General features: G+C 48.7%; 2 protein-coding genes across 3 annotated transcripts in view; both read right to left on the bottom strand.

Moving 5' to 3' along the window:
* Positions 1–545: 545 nt before the first annotated feature.
* LOC144602895 (uncharacterized) lies at positions 546–4,789 on the bottom strand. Its single transcript, XM_078416017.1, has 3 exons — positions 4,747–4,789; positions 3,160–3,543; positions 546–790 (listed from the first exon to the last, which is right to left on the bottom strand). Exons 1-3 carry the CDS (start codon positions 4,787–4,789, stop codon positions 546–548), a joined length of 672 nt encoding a protein of 223 aa, XP_078272143.1.
* Positions 4,790–10,156: 5,367 nt separating this feature from the next.
* LOC144603200 (uncharacterized) overlaps positions 10,157–17,746 on the bottom strand; it is a 54,729-nt gene continuing 47,139 nt past the window's right edge. The window contains exons 14-16 of one of the 2 annotated variants that reach the window (XM_078416386.1): positions 15,736–15,834; positions 14,565–14,611; positions 10,157–11,641 (exon numbers count right to left, since the gene is read on the bottom strand). In XM_078416386.1, coding sequence (XP_078272512.1) covers positions 11,621–11,641; positions 14,565–14,611; positions 15,736–15,834 — 167 coding nt within the window. In that variant the 3' untranslated portion in view covers positions 10,157–11,620. Of the gene's footprint in view, positions 11,642–13,495; positions 13,886–14,564; positions 14,612–15,735; positions 15,835–17,746 lie in introns of those variants that run through there. The other variant, XM_078416385.1, reaches the window with a different exon arrangement.

Raw genomic sequence — 17,746 nt, 5'->3', positions numbered from 1 at the left:
AAATTGGTCTGCCAACAGTCATAAAACACAAGATACATGAATCATGAAATTAAAATGGCGAGTGAAAAGGATTGGGGATGTGCAAAGATTGGGGGGGGGGGGGGAATCAGTCTACCCCACGACAGAAGGGGGAGGGGTTGTACAGTTTGATAGCCACATGGAAGAAGGATCTCCTGTGGAGTTCTGTGCTGCATCTCGGTGGGACCAGTCTGTTGCTGAAGGTGCCCCTCAGGTTGACCAGTGTGTCACGGAGGGGGTGGGCTGTTATTGTCCAGGATGCCCCTCAGTTTGAGGAGCATCCTCCCTACCTCCTGTGAATCCAACTCCGCCCCCTGGACGGAGCCAGACTTCCTGATGTGTTTGTTGATCCTGTTGGCGTCCGCGGCCTTCGCCCTGCTGCCCCACAGCGCACACAGCAGCGGAGAAGATGGCACTGGCCACCACCGATGGATAGAACATCTGCAGCATCCCACTGCAGATGTTGAAGGAGCGGAACCTTCCCAAACAGTACAGACGTCTCTGTCCCATTGTCCCTGATGGGCCCTTCAGTATCTGAAAACAACCGTCTTCTCCATTTTCTTATCAATGATCCCTATTGCCCTCGGATCTCTTCCTGTCAGTTCCAATGCTTTGAGCCCAATTTCTTCCATGGAGTCGTGAGGCTTGGATGAATCTTGAGGCCGCAGCTTACCTCTGTGCATTCCCACAGTGAACCCACAGAGGATAAAGATAAGGACAAGGCTAGCATATCGAATGTTGGCTGCGACTGGTGTTTGGTTCTTCTCCGACCCTGTGGAACAAGGAAAATCTCAGACATTTCACACGTGACTGTCATTCCAATATATTCATAAGGATCAGGACAATGTGTTTAAGGTGAAGGGGAAAAGATTAAATAGGAACCTGAGGGTAAACGTTTTCACACAAAGGGTGGTGGGCGTATGGAACGAGCCGCCGGCAGTGGTAGTTACATAGAAACATAGAAAATAGGTGCAGGAGGAGGCCGTTCGGCCCTTCGAGCCAGCACAGCCATTCATTGTGGTCATGGCTGATCGTCCACAATCAATAACTTCTCCCAGTTGAGGCAGGGATTATCCCAACTTTTAAGAAACAGTTCGACAGTTACATGGACAGGACAGGTTTGGAGAGATATGGGCCAAACGCAGGCAGGTGGGACTAGTGTAGCTGGGACATGTTGGCCAATGTGGGCAAGTTGGGCCGAAGGACCTATTTCCACACTGTATCACTCTATGGCTCTAAGATTGTTATTCCAATATATTTCTTTGAGGAGGAAGTACTTAAATAACATTCCTGCTTAGAGTTCTCACTTCGATTCAGATGTATTCAAGAGAAAGTTAGATTTAGCTCTTAGGGCTAACGGAATCAGGGAATATGGGGAGAAAGCAGGAACGGGGTACTGATTTTGCATGATAATATTGAATGGCGGTCCTGGCTCGAAGGGCCGAATGCCCTACTCCTGCACCGCTTGTCTATGTTTCTATGTCCCGCTCATATCCTTCAAACCTGTCTAAATATCGGGGGGGGGAGACAAGAGAGCTGCAGCCCGAGTAAGAAGTTATTGCATGATTTAAACTATAATTACAAGCGTTGTCTGTGCTGCAGAGTGTAATTATCTGGAACAAGTTACCCATTCCTTCCCACCAGAGATGCTGCCTGTCCCGCTGAGTTACTCCAGCTTTTTGTGTATCTTTGGAATAAACATTTCCCGCTGCATAGCTGGTAGAGCGCTAAAGAACAGCGCTAAAGAACTGTGCGTGTGCGTGTGTGTAGTCTGGTAATTATAAATGCAAAATTGTCCCTCGTCTGTGGGATAGTGTTAGTGCGCGGGGATCACTGGTCGGCGTGGACTCGGTGGCATTTATTGGAGTAACTCAGCGGGTCAGGCAGCATCTCGGGAGAGAAGGAATGGGTGACGTTTCGGGTCGAGACCCTTCCTCAGACTGATGTCAGGGGGGCGGGACAAAGGCAGGATATAGGTGGAGACAGGAAGATAGAGGGAGATCTGGGAAGGAGGAGGGGACGGGAGGGACAGAGGAACTATCTAAAGTTGGAGAAGTCGATGTCCATACCACTGGGCTGCAAGCTGCCCAGGCGAAATATGAGGTGCTGTTCCTCCAATTTCCGGTGGGCCTCACTATGGCACTGGAGGAGGCCCATGACAGAAAGGTCAGACTGGGAATGGGAGGAGGGGTTGAAGTGCTCGGCCACCGGGAGATCAGTTTGGTCAATGCGGAACGAGCGCAGGTGTTCAGCGAAGCGATCGCCCAGCCTGCGCTTAGTTTCGCCGATGTAAATGAGTTGACATCTAGAGCAGCGGATGCAATAGATGAGGTTGGAGGAGGTGCAGGTGAACCTCTGTCTCACCTGGGAAGAATGTTTGGGTCCTTGGATGGAGTTGAGGGGGGAGGTAAAGGGACAGGTGTTGCATCTCGTGCGGTTGCAGGGGAAAGTGCCCGGGGTTGGGGTGGTTTGGGTAGGAAGGGACGAGTGGACCAGGGAGTTACGGAGGGAACGGTCTCTGCGGAACGCAGAGAGGGGAGGGGATGGGAAGATATGGCCAGTGGTGGGGTCCCGTTGTAGGTGACGGAAATGTTGGCGGATGATTCGTTGGATCCGCTGGCTGGTGGGGTGGAAGGTGAGAACGAGGGGGATCCTGTCCTTGTTGCGAGTGGGGGGAGGGGGAGGGGGAGCAAGAGTGGAGCTGCGGGATGTAGAAGAGACCCTAGTGAGAGCCTCATCTATAATGGAGGAGGGGAAGCCCCGTTTCCTGAAGAACGAGGACATCTCTGAAGCCCTAGTGTGAAACCTAGTGTGACCTGCTGAGTTAATCCAACACTTTGTGAATAAATACCTTCGATTTGTACCAGCATCTGCAGTTACCTTCTTATACCTCCTCCGGCAGCTCGGTCCACACACCCACCACCATTTGTGTGAAAGAAAATAACTGCAGATGCTGGTACAAATCGAAGGTATTTATTTCACAGAATGCTGGATTAACTCAGCAGGTCAGGCAGCATCTCATGAGAGAGGGAGTGGGTGACGTTACGGGTCGACACCCTTTGTGTGAAGTGTGACCCTTCAGATTCCTACCAGATCAGGTACATGGTCAACAGGTGCTCCCAGTCTCGGCGCCGGACCTACCCGTGATATCCCCGGAGTCTGCAGGGCTGCCGGCGTCTGTCCGCACAGCCAATGTCAAGTTGCATTTCGCCGTTCCAGCCGAGTGGCTGGCGGAGAGCTGGTAAACCCCGCTGTCGTTCAGCCGCAGGTCCCTGATCAGCAGCGAGCCGTTCTCGGGGGAAAGCCACGCCCGGCGCCGGAGGTCTCCGTGGGCAGTCGCAGGCGCGGCGCGGTGGCAGCGAGCCCCAGCGAAGCAGGTACACTTGGCGATAACAGCCCCGTCTCTGCTCCAGGTGATCCGCAGGTAACCCCGCGGCTCCGGCGCGGTGTAAGACACGGGCAGGGTGACGGACTGACCGGCGCTCCCGCTCACACGATCCTGATACACCCTCAGTGTCACCGAGGCTGGAGGTGGAGACAGGGGAACGGGCTCAATGTGGGCAGACACAAAATGCTGGAGTAAAACTCAGCGGGACGGGCAGCGTCTCTGCAGAGAAGGAATGGGTGACGCTTCGGGTCGAGACCCTTCTTCAGGCGGGTCAGGGATAAGGGAAACGAGAGATATAGACGGTGATAGACAATAGGTGCAGGAGGAGGCCATTCATCCCTTCGAGCCAGCACCGCCATTCAATGTGATCATGGCTGATCATTCTCAATCAGTACCCCGTTCCTGCCTTCTCCCCATACCCCCTGACTCCGCTATCCTTAAGAGCTCTATCTAGCTCTCTTGAATGTATTCAGAGAATTGGCCTCCACTGCCTTCTGAGGCAGATAATTCCACAGATTCACAACTCTCTGACTGAAAAAGGTTTTCCTCATCTCACTTCTAAATGGCCTACCCCTTATTCTTAAACTGTGTTTGTCCTTGTTCTGGACTCCCCCAATGAGGAATAACTTTTTCAGTCAGAGAGTGGTGAAGGTGTGGAATTCTCTGCCTCAGAAGGCAGTGGAGGCCAGTTCGTTGGATGCTTTCAAGAGAGAGCTGGATAGAGCTCTTAAGGATAGCGGAGTGAGGGGGTATGGGGAGAAGGCAGGAACGGGGTACTGATTGAGAATGATCAGCCATGATCGCATTGAATGGTGGTGCTGGCTCGAAGGGCTGAATGGCCTACTCCTGCACCTATTGTCTATAACATTGGGAACATGTTTCCTGCCTCTAACGTGTCCAACCCCTTAATAATCTTATACGTTTCGATAAGATCTCCTCTCATCCTTCTAAAAGCATGGAAACACGCCCTTCGGCCCACCGTGTCCGCATATATAGTTCTATCCTGCACGAGGGACAATTTCCAGAGGCCAATTAACCTACAGACCGCGCACAGACCGTGGTCAGGATCAAACCCGGGTCTCTGGCGCTGTGAGGCAGCAACTCTACCGCTGCCTCTACTTCTACCACCGTTATTGACACAGAGCTCAAAGTGCCCGCACAAAGCAATCGTTGAACCTGGGGGATTTGTGGGCACGGTTCACTGGATTTGTGGGCACGGTTCACGGTGCACACGGTGCGCTGCGCCCAAAGATTATCCCAGAAAATTCCCGCAAGGCGTTTGCATCCCAGCTAAATGTCGCAAGGCTTTGTTATTCCAATCGCTAATCGTGGAGGCTCACCGCAGACGCCGGAGAGATAGGTGAATAGAGCGAGTCCGTACATCCCAGGAGTCTCTGAAGTCCGCTGGTTGCGTTGAACTGTTGGGAAGTTGAGTTTCTGCAAAAGGTTATTTCATCCGCTGCCGTTCAGTTCAGTTCAGTTTTGGAGATACAGCGTGGAAACAGGTCACCGAGTCCACGCCGACCAGCGATCCCTGCACACTAACACTATCCTACACACACACACACACACACTAGGGTCAATTTTACAGTTACACCAAAGCCGATTCATCTACAAGCTCTTTGGAGTGTGGGCGGAAGCCGAAGATCTCTGGAAACCCCCACGGCGGGTGAACGTACAAACTCCGTCCAGGCAGCCACCGTGATCAAGATCGAACCCGGGTCTCCGGCTCCGTGAGGCAACAACTCTACCGCTGCGCCAGGCAGATGCAGAAATGTCAAGAGCGTTGCGCATCGAGTCGCGGGTCGGGGGAGTGGTTGAGGTTCCGGCCTCTGCAAACCAACATCAACCCTCTGATCAGGAAAATGGTCACAGTTTTAACGGCCCCTCCGACTCCCACACTGACCTTTCTGTCCTGGGCCTCCTCCACTGTCAGAGTGAGGCCCAGCGCAAATTAGACAATAGACAATAGGTGCAGGAGGAGGCCATTCGGCCCTTCGAGCCAGCACCGCCATCCAATGTGATCATGGCTGATCATTCTCAATCAGTACCCCGTTCCTGCCTTCTCCCCATACCCCCTGACTCCGCTATCCTTAAGAGCTCTATCTAGCTCTCTCTTGAATGCATTCAGAGAATTGGCCTCCACTGCCTTCTGAAGCAGAGAATTGCACAGATTTACAACTCTGACTGAAAAAGTTTTTCCTCATCTCCGTTCTAAATGGCCTACCCCTTATTCTTAAATTGGAGGAACAGCTCCTACCATCTCGCTTACATTCCAGCGGTAAGAAAATGGACTTCTCTAACTTCAAGTAGTCCTTGCTTTCCCTCCCTCTCCATCCCTCCCCCCACCCGAGTTCTCCGACGAGTTTCACTGTCGTCCTGATTCAATATTACTGATTGTACGCCTCGTTGTCACCTTCCCCTCAGCTAACAATGAACCATTCTACACTCCTTTAACACCATCTGCTTTGATCTGTCGTTTTCACCCCTTGCTCTTCCATATCTCTAGTCTCTCTCTCTCCTGTCCATGCACTTACCTGTCCAGTCTGAAGAAGGGTCTCGACCCGAGAGGTCACCCATTCCTTCTCTCCAGAGATGCTGCCTGTCCCGCTGAGTTACCCCAGCACTTTGTGTCTGCCGTTGGTGTAAACCACCATCTGCAGTTCTTAGTTTCTCTACTCCAGGTTCCTGGGTTAATTGGCCCTGTGAATTACCACTAATGCGTGTAGGGAGTGGATGCGAAAGTGGGATAACGTAGAACTGATGTGAACTAGGGTGATCAGTGGGCCGAATGGCCTGTTTCCCTGCTGTATCCTTCGATCAAAGAACACCGAGCTGTTACGGTCTTGACTCACCACAGTCTTTTGTGTCTATCTTTGGTTTAAACCAGCATCTGCAGGTCCTCCTTACATGACAACTCTCTGAGTTGAGGACATCGACCTTATGCACAGGTTCTTGTTAAATTAGGGTTTGGAATTCTTGGGAAGACTTGCGAGATCCAGAATCATAAATGATAGGAGCAGAATTAGGCCACCGAGCCCATCGAGTCTACTCTGCCTTTCGGTCATGGCTGATCTACCTTTCCATCTCACCCCACAGTTGTAGACTGACACAGCACGGAAACAGGCCCTTCGACCCAACTTGGCCATGGCGACCAAGATGTTGTACCATGACCATGTACAACACCACATACCTACCTGTCCATGCACCTACCTGTCCAGTCTGAAGAAGGGTCTCGACCCGAAACCTCACCCATTCCTTCTCTCCAGAGATGCTGCCTGTCCCGCTGAATTACTCCAGCATTTTGTGTCTATCTTCGCGACTAAGATGTTAGTCCCATTTGCCCATGCCTGGGGACCTTTCCTATCCTGTCCAAAGATACAAAACTGCTGGAGTAACTCAGCGGGCCAGGTAGAACAGGGCCAGTTGACGTTTCGGGTCAGGACCCTTCTTCAGACTATCCATGTTCTCCAGAGATGCTGCCTGACCCGCTGAGTTACTCCAGCATTCTGTGTCTCACTTTTTGGAAACCAACATTTGCAGTTTAGTTTAGTTTAGAGATACAGCGCAGATACAGGCCCATCAGCCCACCGTGTCCGCGACGACCTGTGATCACCTCGTACACTGGTACTACCAGGGACAATTTTACAATTTGTACCTCAGTCAATTACCCGACAAACATGCAAGCCTTTGGAATGTGGGAGGAAACCGGAGCACCCGGAGAAACTCACAAGGTCACAGAGAGAACGTACAGACTCCATGCAGACAGCACCCATAGTCAGGATGGAACCCGGATCTCTGGCGCTGTAAGGCAGCAACTCTACCGCTGCGCCACTGTGTTGCCCTACGTCCCTTATTTGTACCACTCCAAATGTCTTTCAAATGTTGTCAATGTTCACTCCAGTTGGAGTTCATAAGATCACAAGTGATAGTATAATTAGGCCATTCGGCCCATCAAGTCTACTCCGCCATTCAATCGTGGCTGATCTATCTCTCCCTCCGAACCCCATTCTCCTGCCTTCTCCCCATAACCCCTGACACCTGCACTAATCATGAATCTATCTATCTCTGCCTTAAATATATCCACTGACTTGGCCTCCACAGCCTTCTGTGAGTTAGGGTAAGCCTTCGGATAACCTTCAAGGAAATGAATTACTCCAGCACCTTGTGTCTTTGGACAGGTAGGTACATGAATAGGAAAGGTCCAGGCATGAGCAAATGGGACTGACGTCTTGGTCACCATGGACAAGTTAGGTTAAGAGGGACTGTTTCCTTGCTTTGTTACTCTATAACTGCGGGGATGAGAAGGAGATAGATCAGCCATGACTGAATGGCACAGTAGACTCGATGGGCCGAATGGCCTAATTCTGCTCCTATCACTTCTGAAGTTATGAAATGCAATGGAACAGTAGGGTCAGACTTGTGAAATTAAACTTTAAAAACTCAAACCAGCGGATTTCCCCTCTCACGCCTCGCCTGACCTACTTACGGAGAGGCACCGTCCACTAGCCTGAAGACGGATGGAAAATGTGGCTTGTGGTTAACAAGTTGCCAACTGCTTCTCGTAGTCATAAACAACGGTAACAGGCCCTTCGGCCCATCCTGTCCTTGCTGACCAAGAGGCCCCACCCACGCTAGTCCCACCAGCCAGTGTTTGGCCCACATCCCTCTAATCCTGTCCTATCCATGTATCCTGTCCAAATGTCTTATATTGTTATAGTACCTGTCTCAACAACCTCCTCTGGCAGCTTGTTCCATACACACACCACCCTCTGAGTGACCATGTTGCCCCTCAGGTCCCTATCCTGACCAGGTGACCACTGTCCACCCTCCAATCTGGAGTCAGGCAAGGCTGCCATCATGCTTCCATCTCGTTTTGTTGTATTGAGTCTTTTGCTGAATACATCAGGAAGAATGTGGCACAGGAAAGGCACCAAGGCAGTTGGGAGCACCCAGATCAAAGCTTCCCTGAAAAATGACATGGTCACTGCCTTCTGCTCAAATCTACAGTCAGTCCACAGATTACGTACCATCTGCGATCAGTTTGAACTCCGGGATAACATTCTGGTAACAAACACGACTAATTGTCTGACCCCTTCGCCATCAGGCCAATTATCTTTAGTTTGGTTTAGTTGAGATAGAGCACGGAAACAGGCCCTTCGGCCCACTGGGTCCACTCCGACCAGCCATCCCCGCATATTAACACTATCCTACACACACTAGGGACAATTTTTAAATTTACCAAGCCAATTAACATACAAACCTGTGGGAGGAAACCCAAGTGGAGTGTGGGAGAAAACAGAAGATCTTGGAGAAAACCCACACTAGTCACGGGGAGAACGAACAAACTCTGGACAGACAGCGCCCATAGTAAGGATCGAACCTGGGTCTCCGGTACTGCAAGCGCTGTAAGGCAGCAACTCTACTGCTGGAATCTGGTTTGGAAGAACTGGGCAGTGTGGTGGGAATTATTTGGAGTGACAATAGGTGTAGGAGGAGGCCATTTGGCCCTTTGCGCCAGCACCGCCATTCACTGTGATCATGGCTGATCATCCACAATCAGTACCCCGTTCCTGCCCTCTCCCTACATCCCTTGACTCCGCTATCTTTAAGAGCTCTATCTAACTGTCTCTTGAAATTATCCAGAGAATTGGCCTCCACTGTGTTCTGAGGCAAAGGATTCCACAGATTCCCAACTCTCTGGGTGAAAAGGTTCTTCCTCATATCCGTTCTCAATGGCTTACCCCTTGTTCATAAACTGTGGCCCCTGGTTCTGGACTCCCCCAACATCGGTAACCTGTTTCCTGCCTCTAGAGTGTCCAATCCCTTAATAATCTTGTATGTTTCAATAAGATCCCCTCTCATCCTTCTAAATTTTGGAGTATACAAGCCCAGTCACTCCATTCCTTCAACATATGATCGGCCATCTCGAGAATTAACCTCGTGAACCTGCGCTGCAGTCCCTCAATAGCAAGAATGTCCTTCCTCAAATTTGGAGACCAAAACTGCACACAATACTCGTTTGGAATCTAAAACTGCACACAATACCCATTTGGAGACCAAAACTGCACAAAATACTCGTTTGGAGACCAAAACTGTACACAATACTTAGTTGGAGACCAAAACTGGGGAAAAAGAAACCTATTGCTTCATTAAACCATCAACCCAATTGCAACAGAGTGGCGCAGCGGTAGAGCACCAGAGAGCCAGGTTTGATCCTGACTACAGGTACTCTCTGTGTGGAGTTTGTATATTCTTCCTGTGACATGCAGGTTTGTAGGTTAATTAATCTGTAAATTACGAGTGTAGGATAAGAGAGTAGGATAGCATAGAACTGGTGCACGGGTGTTATTTTTTTAGATGTACCGATCAGAAACAGGCCCGTCGGCCCACCGAGTCCACGTCAACCAACGATCCCCGCACATTAACACTATCCTACACACACTAAGGACAAATACATTCATACCAAGCCAATTAACCTGTACGTCTTTGGAGTGTGGGAGGCAACTGCAGATCTCGGAGAAAACCCATGCAGGTTACAGGAAGAACGTACAAACTCCGTAAAGACAAGCCACCCGTAATCAGAATCGATCCTGGGTCTCTGATGCTGTAAGGCAGCAACTCTACTGCTGCACCACCGATGATCGATGGTCAGTGTGGACTTGATGGGCTTGTTTCCATGATGTATCTGTAAACATTCAACAATGACCTAAAGTACAAATTATCCAGTTTAGTTTAGTTTATTGTCACGTGTACCGAGGTACAATGAAAAGCTTTTGTTGCATGCTAGTGGAAAGACAATACATGATTACAATCCAGCCACCCAGTGTACAGATACATGATACATGGAAGAATGTGAACAGCATTTAGTGCAATATAAAGTTCAGTAAAATCCGAACAGAGATAGTTCAAGGATCTCCAATGAGGCAGATAGTAGGTCAGGACAGCTCTGTAGTTGTTGGTCAAGTCAAGTCAAGTCAAGTCAATTTATTTGTATAGCACATTTAAAAACAACCCACGTTGACCAAAGTGCTGCACATCTGACTAGGAAAAAAAAAAACATACAGTGGCAGGCAGCCAAACACAACGGCGCGGCCATCTTGAACAAAATGTTAATTCAATCACCTACAGTCCAACAATAAAAGCACTAAACAGGCACCCAAATTACCCAACCCCAAAAACCCCCCAAAACACAGTCCAACAATAAAAGCATTAAATAGGCATTCAAATCACACACCCCAAAACCCCCAAAAACACAGTCCAACAATAAAAGCATCAAACAGGCACTCAAACCACCCAACCCCAAAAACACACAAAAAAAGAAACATCCATCAAAGAAACATCCATCACAGTGAGTCTCCTCCAGTCCTCTCTCTCCTCACTGTGATGGAAGGCCACGTCTTTCCCTTCTCCTGCTGTCCTCGCCCGCAGTCAGGTTGTTGTGGTTGCAGGCCGCACCGGACGGTCCACAGCGGGCCAAGCCCAAGGCGCGTCGCGTCGCAGCCGCTCCCGCAGCCTCCGAATACGGCCGGCTCCGCCGATGATAAGTCCGATCCGGGGCGGGCGAACACGCTGCTGCTGCCGCTGTTGCTGCACGTCGGGGCGGTCGTGGCTCCCGACATTGAAGCCCCCGCCCAGCAGAGAAATATCCTGCGGCCTTTCTTAGGCCGCGCCGGACGGTGAAATGTCCGCGACCCAAGCCCCGTGATCCGGGGCGGGCGAGCACGCTGCCGCTGCCGGAGCTCCCGATGTCGGCATCCACGCGGCCCGAGCCTAAGGCGAGTCGCAGCCGCAGTCGCAGTCGCAGCCGCTCCCGCAGCCTCCGAAGACGGCCGGCTCCGGTGGTGGTAAGTCCGATCCGCGGGCTCTGCGAACCAGAGCCCTGGAGGCCGACAGCTCCAGGAGTTGGGCTGATGGTAGGCCGCAGCAGGAACGGAGACACGGCCCAGAAAACAAAGGTCGGGTCTCCGTTCTGAAGGGACACATATTTACAATGTTACAGTTTCCCCCTCCCCCCCACATACACACATTGTACACAAATACAAAAACACCACATCACAACTACAATTAAGACCAAAAAAAAACAACAAAAACACAAAGACAAATGGACCGCAGGTGAGCGGCAGCTGCTAGGGCAGTGCCGCCATTTAGGATGGTTCACTTGCCTGATAACAGCTGGGAAGAAACTGTCCTTGAATCTGGAGATGTGGGTTTTCACACTTCTGTACCTCTTCTCTGATGGGAGAGGGAAGAAAAGGGAGTGGCCAGGGTGCGATTCATCCTTGATAATGCTGGTGGTCTTGCCGAGACTGCGTGAGGTGTAAATGGAGTCAATGGTTGTGTGATGGTCTGGGCTGTGTGCACAATTCGCTGCAATGTCTTGCAGTCTTGGATGGAGCTATTCCCAAACCAAGCTGTGATGCATCCAGATAAAATGCTTTCTATGGTGCACCTGTAGAAGTTGGTGAGAGTTATGGGGGACATGCCAAACTTCCCAGTCATAAGGAAGTAGAGGCATTGGCACACTTAATGATTGCAAATGGGATTATTGTAGATGAACAAATTAAACTGGGTGGAGCCGTCTTTTTTGTTATTTTTAGTGTGTTTTAAGAAGTATGTGTTAATGTTCTCTGGTTTGTTTTATGTGTGTGTGTGGGGGGGGGGATGGGGGATGGGGGATGGGAGGGGGATTTTTTTTTGCAATCTCTTACCTTGCCAGAGTTGCGATTGTTTTCTGGATCGTAACTCCAGTCGCTTTGCGGCCTAACATCATGGAGCTGGCGGCCTTGCTCGAGACTGACTTTGAGCCCCACCGCGGGGATATGGACTTACCATCCCTTGCCTGGAATCGATGCTCCAAACGCGGCCTGCGGATTTCACCATCGAGGAGCTCGCAGTCTCAGGTAGAGACTGACGTCGGGAAGCTCCAAGTTGCACGAGGTTCGACCAGCCCCGACCCTGGGTCTGATCGCCCGGCGTGGGGAGCTAAGATCCCTCTGATGTGGGAGCTTGATCGCCCCGATGTGGAGGGCTCGACCGCCGGCTGTGGGAGCCAAGATCACCCTGACAATGGAAGGCTCGAGGCCCCCGACCGTGGGAGGATAAAGAAGGGAAGAAATTGAACTTTTCATTCGCCTTCCATCGCAGTGAGGAATGTGGAGGAGTCACTGTGGTGCATATTTATGTTAAAATGTATTTTGTGTGTTTTGTTGCTTTTTATTGGTATGACTGTATGACAAATCAAATTCCTCGTATGTTGCAAAACATACTTGGCTAATAAAGTATGATTATGATTATAACAGGTTGGCATTGACTTGATGGTCCAAAAGGGCTGGTTCTTTGCTGGTGAGAAATTGGTGAGAAATAAGAGATGCTTGTAGATTGGTTAAAAATACTTATGACTGGTGTGTAACCTTAACAATGGATGACACGGATTTTGTTATTATACTGCGGGTATAATGCTCAATATATGAATGATTATTGTCCGTAAACTCTGTAACTGGGTAATTTCATTGTACATATTGAATAAACAGGTAAAGAAAGGAACTTGTGTTTCAACTGAATACTGTGAGGAGGCAGAATGCAAACACAATATCATCATAAAACTGATGAAAGACGGATGTTACATTTGATATCTAACAGCTGCCAATACGTCATCTCTCTGCTGTGTCAAGGGAAGCAAGCCTTTCGAAAATACAAGCAAATACATGCGTTGGAAAAGATTGCTGCTTCAAGAACAACGATGGGAAAGGGAATCCTTGACAGTCCCGGCAGGGAACATTATTGTGCAAGGGAGCCACAGAGACCTCCAGGGACACAGCCAAGTAGTTTGGGCAGCCGCAGAGAGAACATTGCAAGATATGGCAGGGATCAGTACCAGCAGAATACAGAATTATCCCGAGGCTAGCAATCTGGCAGGCAATGAACTTGTGCTCAGCAGGCAGAGCAGTTCAGGCATGTGTGCAAGTTTGTATTTGAGTTGAAGATGGACACAAAAAGCTGGAGTAACTCAGCGGGTCAGACCGCATCCCTGGAGAAAAGGGTCAAGACCATTCTTCAGTTCCCAGAATGCAGTCAGGACTATCTTCTGAGGCACACGCTGCATGGTAACTGTACCGTGGAGATCCGATTTTCACACAAATCCTTGGATAGATTAGACCTCCTGGCTCTTCTCGCATGGTACCTTAAAACTATGATTCAGGCGCCTGTGACAATTTTGGCAGATTATCAAGAATTACATTTCTTGAGGCCAAGAGATGAGATAAGCGCAATTTTGTCCTCTCCCAGGGTAAGACCACATTCAGCTGCAGAGCACTATTTTCCCACTGTTGGAGGGAATGGTTTTCCAGGTCCCCGACTACATGAGGTTCACAGAATTTGCCCTGATTGTGAGTGTCCCTTTTAACCGTGCTGGGGATTTTCAGGTTCAGCTGCAGGCTCTGATCTCATAATTTGCAATTCTTGCCCTTCTCCATTACCCTACAAATAAACAAAATGAACACAAAGCATTTGTTGAAATGTGATGACAAATCTTCACAGTCGAACAGTGAATATATGGACGGGAAAGAGAGACAGAGAGAGAGGGGGAGAGTGGGTGGACGGAGGTGGCAACAAATAATGCAAATGGAGAAGACCAGACACAATCTGCAGAGCCAGATACGGATCTGGAGAGTTGGTGAATGTCCACAATTTACATGGGGACGTGTCCAGACATGGAAATAGAAAAACAGTACAGGAAAGTGCAGATGACATTAAATTCAACCCCCCACATATCATGCGTATTAATAGGTCATTGTAAAAAACACTCTCAAGAAGTGGGGTTAGACAATGAAGATGTCACCAGCATATGTGACACTGAACCACAAACTATGGAGCACCTATTGAGATGTCCTCCATTGGAGCACGATTGCAAAGCTGAGGACATCGCAGAGAACAATGATACACAATATCTAGCACGTGTGGACATGATAAGAAGAAGAAGCTCGAGATCAAGATTTCCTTTGGGCTGACAGTGTCAATGTCTGATAGATAAGCATTATAAACACAGAGGAAGTTTTCAATGAGTGTTTGTATGTATAAGAGCTAGAGAGAGGGCAAGGTAAACGATCATTTTGAACCCCCCCAAAAAATACAGCAGGAATTTATCTCAATAAAATACCTGTTCTCTTTCAGTGCGGTTGTCTCTGCCAGTTCCATTGTTTCTGCCTATGATGAATAAAATAATTTTTCATCAACTCCGCTTGCATGATACACAATATTTTCATAGATTATGTGCAGGATGGAACTGCAGATGCTGCTTTAAACCGTAGACACAAAAAGCTGGTATAACTCAGTGGGTTAGGCAGCATCTCTGGAGGAAAGGAATAGGTGACTTTTTGGGTCTCGACCCGAGTCTGAAGGGTCTCACCCCGAAAAGTCACCTATTCCTTTTCTCCAGAGATGTTGCCTGACCTGCTGAGTTACTCCAATTTTTTTTTCTATGGTCAGAGATTATTTGTGCCCCATCTCTCGTCTCAAAGAAGTATTACTTTGATTCTGCTTTGCTCTTTTATTTTAATCTTCCAATGGGGTCTCTGTCCCTCTCGTTCTTCAATGATGTGGGCCCTTGGGTAGTTGGGATATGGGTGGCTGTTACAGCCATCAGATCGGGAACGCAATGAGTTGTGTGACCTGTGCTAGGAGTCAGCAACAGGGGTAGGCCGAGAGCAAGGAGCTGGGAAAATGGTTATGCTTGGTCAGTAGAGAACTGGAGTTGAGCCAGTCATGGTGTAACACGGTGATATTGGTGGCTCAGAATACACCCCACCCACAAACCCTCTCAGATATCCAACATCGAAAACAATGCTGACTCCAATATCTTTAGCAATGAAAATTGAATGCCAGCAACCAGTCAGGGACAGAAAGGACAAATTTGTTGGAGTCACAGAGCATGGAACCGGACCAAAGATACTCAAAATGCTGGAGTAACTCAGCGGGACAGGCAGCATCTCTGGAGAGAAGGAATGGGTGACGTTTGGGTGTCGAGACCCTTCCTCAGACTGAGTCAGGGGAAAAGGAAACTCTACCTCACCGTCTATATCTCCCTTTCCCCTGACTCTCACTCTGACGAAGGGATTCGACCTGAAACGTAAACAATTCCTTCTCTTCCCAGGCGCTTAGTTGCCAATTTAATGTTTGATATCATTGTAGCGTTACCACCCTGCTCTTGCATTCTGGAGATTTGCTCACAATTGCGTCCTTTCAGAAACTGAAGTTTCAGCAGGGCTGGGGGGAAACTTTTCACTGAAACTGAATCCTTCAGAAACTGCTTTGATGATCTTGATACTTACAGTGGCCAACTGGAAGTGCCATGGATAATGTTAACAGACATCCCAGCATTGACGGGGCAAGCAGTATCCAGGTAGAAAAGTTGCTGTCACAACGTTCACCTATAATACACAACAATGAACTCACTGAGTGAATTACACTGAGTGTTCACACAGTCTCGCTTTTTAACAGTACATTTAATACAGCAAAACACACAATGTAGAACAGCATTGTTAACATATGATGAGCGTTTGCCGGCACTGGGCCTCTACTCACTAGAGTTCAGAAGGATGAGGGGGAGGGACCTCATAGAAACTTACCGAATAATGAAAGGCCCGGATAGAATGGATTTGGAGAGGATGTTTCCATGAGTGGGAGAGTCCACGACCAGAGGTCGAAGTCTCAGAATTAAAGGATATTCCATTAGGAAGAAGAGGAGGAATTTCTTTAGTCAGAAGGCGGTGAATCTGTGGAATTCTTTGCCATGGAAGGCTGTGGAGGCCACGTCAATGGATATTTGTAGGGCAGAGACAGATAGATTCTTGATTAGCATGGGTGTCAGGGGTTATGGGGAGAAGGCAGGAGAATGGGGTTAGGAGGGAGAGATAGTTCAGCCATTGAATGGTGGAGTAGATGATGGGCCGAATTCTGTGGAATTGTTATTCTGTGGAATTCTCTGCCTCTGAAGGCACTGGAGGCCAATTCTCTGAATGCTTTCAAGAGAGAGCTAGATAGAGCTCTTAAAGATAGCGGAGTCAGGGGGTATGGGGAGAAGGCAGGAATGGGGTACTGATTGAGAATGATCAGCCATGATCACATTGAATAGTGGTGCTGGCTCGAAGGGCCGAATGGCCTACTCCTGCACCTATTGTCTATTGTTATACCTTACTGGTTATGGTTATCTGTTGGAAGGAACAGCAGATGCTGGTTTACACCGAAAATGGACACAAAACGCTGGGGTAACTCAGCGGGACAGGCAGCATCTCTGGATAAAAGGAAATGGGTGACGTTTCGGGTTGAGAACCTTCTTCAGACTGGTCATGGTTATTGGACTTTATTTGTTACATGCACTGAGTCACAGTGAAATTCATTTTTGTATACAGTTCAGTACAAGTATCATTATACATAAGCACTTTGATACAAATTAGATAAGCATCTGAGTCAAGGTGCCTAGGTCTGTGGCTGTCTTCCCCACAGCCTTTCTTTCGTCCTCACAAGTCACTACTTGTGGACCTTACCTATCCAACAGGATCATCACCTTCTACGGACCTTAGCTTGTTGCAAGTGCCCACTATCCAGCTCAAGAACAAGTTTTGCCCTCCTTTTCTGAACCTGTTTTTGTCCCCTTGTGTTCAGTTTAGTTTAGTTTAGAGTTACAGCACGGAAACAGGCCCGTCAGCCCACCGAGTCTGCACCAACCAGCGATCCCCGCACACCATCACTATCCTACACACTCTTGGGACAATCTACATTGATACCAATCCAATTAACCTACAAACCTGTACATCTTTTGAGTGTGGGAGGAAACCAATGTTCTTGGAGAAAACCCATGTGGTCAGCTGTTATCAGGCAACTGAACCATCCCACCACAACCAGAGAGCAGTCCTGAACCAATATCTACCTCATTGGTGACTCTTGGACTACCCTTGATCGACTTTGCTGGCTTTACCTTGCACTATACGTTATTCCCTTATCATGTATCTATCTATACACTAACATGTATCTAAATGGCTTGATTGTAATCATGTATTGTCTTTCCGCTGACTGGATAACAGCAACAAAAACATTTTACTGTACCTCGGTACATGAGACAATAAACTAAACCAAAAAAAAACATTAAAAAAATACTCAGTTCTCTCATTTTGAGGTCCAAGGCAATTGACAATATTTGATGCAAACAGTTCACCCTGTTACTATACCACCCATCTTTGCACCATAGGCAAATTTGGTTGTGACTCTATCTAATCACCCAAGTTGGCCTGCGAGAAGTTACAGCCCCAATATAGATCTTTGAAGAAAGGTCTCGACCCGAAA

The sequence above is a fragment of the Rhinoraja longicauda genome, chromosome 19 (genome assembly GCF_053455715.1).
Source record: "Rhinoraja longicauda isolate Sanriku21f chromosome 19, sRhiLon1.1, whole genome shotgun sequence".
Lineage (NCBI taxonomy): Eukaryota > Metazoa > Chordata > Chondrichthyes > Rajiformes > Arhynchobatidae > Rhinoraja > Rhinoraja longicauda.
The sequence above is the reverse complement of the archived record's forward strand: the minus strand, read 5'-3'. Positions and strand labels throughout refer to the sequence as shown.

Excerpts from the sequence above, each read along its gene's own strand:
- LOC144602895 (XM_078416017.1), bottom strand. The coding sequence starts at position 4,789 with ATGTACGGACTCGCTCTATTCACCTATCTCTCCGGCGTCTGCG. Across the intron at positions 3,544-4,746 it reads CTATCTCTCCGGCGTCTGCG|CCTCGGTGACACTGAGGGTG; the intron begins GTGAGCCTCCAC and ends CTCCACCTCCAG. Across the intron at positions 791-3,159 it reads AGACTCCGGGGATATCACGG|GGTCGGAGAAGAACCAAACA; the intron begins GTAGGTCCGGCG and ends CTTGTTCCACAG.